The 4,853-nt window shown below is 47.6% G+C and overlaps 1 protein-coding gene across 1 annotated transcript; it reads right to left on the bottom strand.

Moving 5' to 3' along the window:
* Positions 1–1,564: 1,564 nt before the first annotated feature.
* Positions 1,565–4,599, bottom strand: LOC148143400 (uncharacterized). The gene has a single exon (XM_087974173.1). The coding sequence runs from the start codon at positions 4,219–4,221 to the stop codon at positions 3,229–3,231; it is 993 nt and encodes a 330-aa protein (XP_087830299.1). The 5' UTR covers positions 4,222–4,599; the 3' UTR covers positions 1,565–3,228.
* Between the last annotated feature and the right edge of the window lie 254 nt (positions 4,600–4,853).

The following is a 4,853-nucleotide window of genomic DNA, read 5'->3' as shown; positions in this document are numbered from 1 at the left end:
GAGAGAATCCTGGAGTAGAACTCCATAGTCCCTTTGCACATCAGATTTCTGAATTTTCTCCCCATAATCCTTCTGTTCCAGAGTAGCAGCAGAGATTTCCAGACACCTCGATTGTTTTCAGGGATACCAAGGGATCTTGGGAATTGCCAGTATCTCAGGAGGAGGCAGAGGGGAATGTGGTGTGGTCCTGTAAACTGCAGAACTTTCCAACTCCCCGAGTTAGCAGGAACTCTTTCTGGACCAAGAAACAAAAGGGCCACTGAGAAACTGCTACATCAGGAGGCAGAAATTAGGCCATTCAGCCCATTGAATGGTGGAGCAGACTCAATCATTCTTAAGTATCAAGGGTTACAGGGAGAATTGGGTTGAGAAACGTATCAGCCACGATTGAATAGTAGAGCAGACTCAATAGGCTGAATGGCCTAATTTCTGGGAGTTAACCATCCCTGGGAAGAAGGACGCAAAACAACAAGCTGTTTCCTGGGACAGATGAGCGAAGTGTTTAATAAGCTCATGATAAAAGGACAATTAAGTTTGTCTGTGGAAGGAAGGCCCTGACGTAAAGGAGTTTTTTGCAGGAAACGCTGTATCAAACAAACCACTAAACCTCAAGGATAAGAAGGTAAGCTACAGACCGGAGATCTCCAGAAGTGTGGGGAGGTGGTGTTAGAATCTAAAGAAGCATCACATCACAGATTTGAAAGCGAGGAATCTCCACCAGAATTCAACTCCAGAATGATGTAGCAGCAGTACTTCGAAGAAGAATGTTGCACTGAATCCCTGGACACTTCCAGAGACAGATACTGTTGGGGGAAACTCAGTTAAATTCTGCCATCAATTGGGTGATAGCCAAGTTGTGAGTGAGGTTGAACTTGGTTACATAGAAGAATACAGCGCAGTACAGGCCCTTTGGCCCTCGATGTTGCGCCGATCCAAGCCCACCTAACCTACACTAACCCACTATCCTCCATATGCCTATCCAATGCCTGCTTAAATGCCCATAAAGAGGGAGAGTTCACCACTGCTACTGGCAGGGCATTTCATGAACTCACTACTCACGGAGTAAAGAATCTACCCCTAACATCTGTCCTACACCGATCACCCCTTAATTTAAAGCTATGCCCCCTTGTAATAGCTGACTCCATACGTGGAAAAAGGTTCTCATGGTCAATCCTATCTAAACCTCTAATCATCTTGTACACCTCTATCAAGTCACCCCTAAACCTTCTTTTCTCCAATGAAAACTTGAGGAGTTTTATTTTTGGTTGCTACATACAATAAAGTGTTAATCATTGTTTCAGCAGTTAATTGTGTGCAGTTTCTGAGTTAAGAGCCAAATTAAGACGATTCACCCACAACCACAGTGAGAGGCTGGGATTCATGTTGACTCCATTGCATTCAGCACTACATTACGTCATACTTTTATAAAGCAAAGGCTGACAGCCACACCTATCTCAAACAGAAACACCCAGAGGAGCGTGTCACCCAATAATCTGTAAAATTAGCATGAAAAGTGGTGTAACCTGCTCTAGTGATAAGAATAAATCCCCAACACTTTAAAATCAACAATCAGCAATTTATTTATCCAACTCTCACGGTGAACAAATGAACAAAAGTATTAACATACTGGATACAGGCCAGGAGCAGATGGGTGGCACTAGTTTAGTTGGAGATCATGGACTGGTTGGTCTGAAGGGTCTGTTTCCAGGCTGCATGACTCCATAGCACGGAATGAATGGGGATCCATCCCAAAGATGATAAAGGTTTCAAGCACCACCTTAGGCAAATGTGTGGACACCCCTCCAGATAACTGAGGGCAGTGGGACACTGAGGGTCAGTAGATCAGTCAGCCAGCCAGTTCTCTCCAGGAGACTTGTCTCTCAAGAAAGGAAGTGGTTTCCTGCCCCATCAGCCAGATTATCCAGTTTGGATTAGGTCCTATATTTCCAACAAAATAGGTAGACAGGGCAGTGTCTATAACAAATATGTTATTCAACTTGGAAGAGTGCTGAAGACATATACAAGGATGTTACCAGGATTCAAGGGTCTGTGTAAAAGGGACAGGTTGGACAAGCTAAGATATTTTTATTTAGAGTCTGAGAGAGGCCCTTAGAGAAGTGAAGAGATCATGAGAGGGTGAATGCACGGGGTTGGGGAAGTGAGGGCTAGAGTGCATCAGTTTAAGGTTAGAGGAAAAAGAATAAAAGGGAATGTGAGGGGCAACATTTCTTTTCACGCAGACGGTGGTACACATATGGAATGAGATGCCAGCGGAAGTGGTTGAGGTGGGTACATTAACAACATTTAAAAGGCATTTGGGCAATACGTGGATAGGAAAGGTATGGTAGGAAATGGGCCAACTGCAGGGAAATGGGCTTAGTGTTGATGGACAGTTTGGTCGGTGTGGACCATGTTGGGCCGAAGGGCCTGTCTCCTGCTGTAGGACTCTATGATTTGCATCTCTTTGTTGGTCAGACAGTTTTGAGTTTCCAAATGGAACATCTCACAATCAGGCCGAATAAAATCCAATCTCATTCGTCAACTCTGATGCGGAGGTGCTGGTGTTGAATTGGGGTGGACAAGGTCAGAAGTCACACGGCACCAGATGAAGTGATGAAGGAGCAGCACTCATGAAAGAGCAATGCTCCTAAAGCTTGTGATTTCAAATAAACTTGTTGCACTGTAACATGGTGTCGTGTCACTTCTGACTTCTTCAACTCAAACTTGATGGGATACTTTGCCAACTCGGCATATTTTATCAAGATTGCTTGGAGGAATTCTTTTTTTTAAAGATTAGATTCCCTACAGTATGGAAACAGGTCCTTTCGCCCAACAAGTCCACACTGGCCCTCCGCAGAGTAACCCAGCCATTCCCCTATCTCTATTCCTCTACATTTACCCCAACTAATGCACCACACCTACACATCCCTGAACACTATGGGACAATTTAGATGGGCTAATTCATCCTAACCTGCACACCTTTAGACCAGGGGAAGGAAACCAGAGCACTCAGAGGTAACCCATACAGACGTGGGGCGTGCAATGTGAAAGCTACACACAGACTGTCTCCCCAAGGGTGGAACTGAACCCAGGTCAGCATCGTGAGGCAGTGGTACTAACCACAGAGTCACCATGCCAGCCCTGAGCCACATAGGTGGGCTTGGTGGGGGTGAGTCCAGCACAAAACACAAAAGCTCACTGCACCCACTGTCAGAATGGGCAGGAGGTTCAGCCCTGGGGGTGACCCACTGCAGCGTCACTGGTGGAATCTGATTGTTGGATGCACTGGTGCCTCCGCAAGTTGCAGGACAATGTGAACCTCCGCCCGCAGTCGGGGCAGGCAAACGGCCTCCCCCCGGTGTGGAACCATTGATGGGCCAGCAGTTTGGAGGAGTGGGTGAACCCCTTCCCGCACTCGGGGCAGCTGAAGGGCCTTTCCCTGGTGTGGACCCGCTGGTGGGCCAGCAGGTTGGAGGATTGACTGAAGGCCTTCCCGCATTCTGGGCAGCTGAAGGGCCTCTCCCCCGTGTGGACCCGCTGATGGGCCAGCAGGGAGGAGGAATTGCTGAAGGCCTTCCCACACTCTAGGCAGCTGAAGGGCCTCTCCCCCGTGTGGATTCGCCGGTGGGTCAGCAGATAGGAGGAATTGCTGAAGGCCTTCCCACACTCTGGGCAGCTAAAGGGCCGCTCCCCCGTGTGGACCCGCTGATGGACCAGCAGGGAGGAGGAATTGCTGAAGGCCTTCCACTCTGGGCAGCTGAAGGGCCTCTCCCCCGTGTGGACCCGCCGGTGCGTCAGCAGGTTGGAGGAATCGCTGAAGGCCTTCCCGCATTCAGGGCAGCTGAATGGCCTCTCCCCCGTGTGGACCCGCCGGTGCGTCAGCAGGTTGGAGGAATTGCTGAAGGCTTTCCCGCACTCATGGCAACTAAAGAGCCTCTCCCCTGCGTGGAATCGCTGGTGGGTCTGGAGGTTGTCCACCCAAGTGAATCCTTTCCCGCACATGGAGCAGTAAAACTTCCTCTCACTAGTGTTTATATGCTGGTGGGCCAGCAGGACACAGGAGCAAGTAAAGCCCTTTGCCCGCTCGGGGCAGGAGAACGGCCTCTTCCCAGTGTGATTGCACTGATGAGCCGCCAGGACAGGTGGGACATGGAACCCCTTCCCGCAGTCGCCACAACTCCGTGGTTTCTCAACAGGGCGTGTTTCCTCGGGTTTCTCCATGGCCGAAGCTTCAGCTGCACACACACGTGTACAACCCTGCCATGAATTCTTCTTTCCAGGCAGTAGAGTTGTTTCAGGCTCCACACTCAGTGCGCTGCAATAGTAGGGTCTTTCAACCAGTACCCCCGTACTCAAACAGGGATCAAAAAGAAAGCTTTGCTCCTTCTCACAGAATCATAGTTAAAAATTGTTGCGGTCCTGATGGATTGAGTAACTATCAGACATTGATGTGAAAGTGAGGATTGGAGACGCTGGAGAGTCAGAGTCAAAAACTGCATCGCTGGAAAAGGGCAGCACGGCAAGCAGCATCAGAGAAGCAGGAGAATCAACATTTTGGACATAAGCCCTTTATCTGTTGACTTGAAACTTCTGTCTTCAGATAGTCTGTAAGAAAAGATTACAAAAGTCATCACTGCCAGTCCAGTTTTTTTTTTATAGATTTTTTATTAGAAATTTAACATTTTAACAAGTTTACAAAAATAAACAAAACTCTCAGATATAAACATTGATATACAATTAACTCAAATATACAATAGTCAAAATTTAACAAAAAACAGAAAAAAAACGAAAAAGAAGAAGAAAAAACAAACAAAACTCAACTATCTACTAATCTGACCTACAACTAACCAGAG

The sequence above is a fragment of the Chiloscyllium plagiosum genome, unplaced genomic scaffold (assembly GCF_037043375.1).
Source record: "Chiloscyllium plagiosum isolate Xiang-an unplaced genomic scaffold, Cpla_swu_hap1 HiC_scaffold_27, whole genome shotgun sequence".
Taxonomy (NCBI): Eukaryota; Metazoa; Chordata; class Chondrichthyes; order Orectolobiformes; family Hemiscylliidae; genus Chiloscyllium; species Chiloscyllium plagiosum.
This window is presented reverse-complemented; position numbering and strand designations above follow the sequence as displayed.

What these genes read in the sequence shown, in the direction of transcription:
- LOC148143400 (XM_087974173.1), bottom strand. Translation starts at nt 4,221, where the DNA reads ATGGAGAAACCCGAGGAAACACGCCCTGTTGAGAAACCACGGAGTTGT.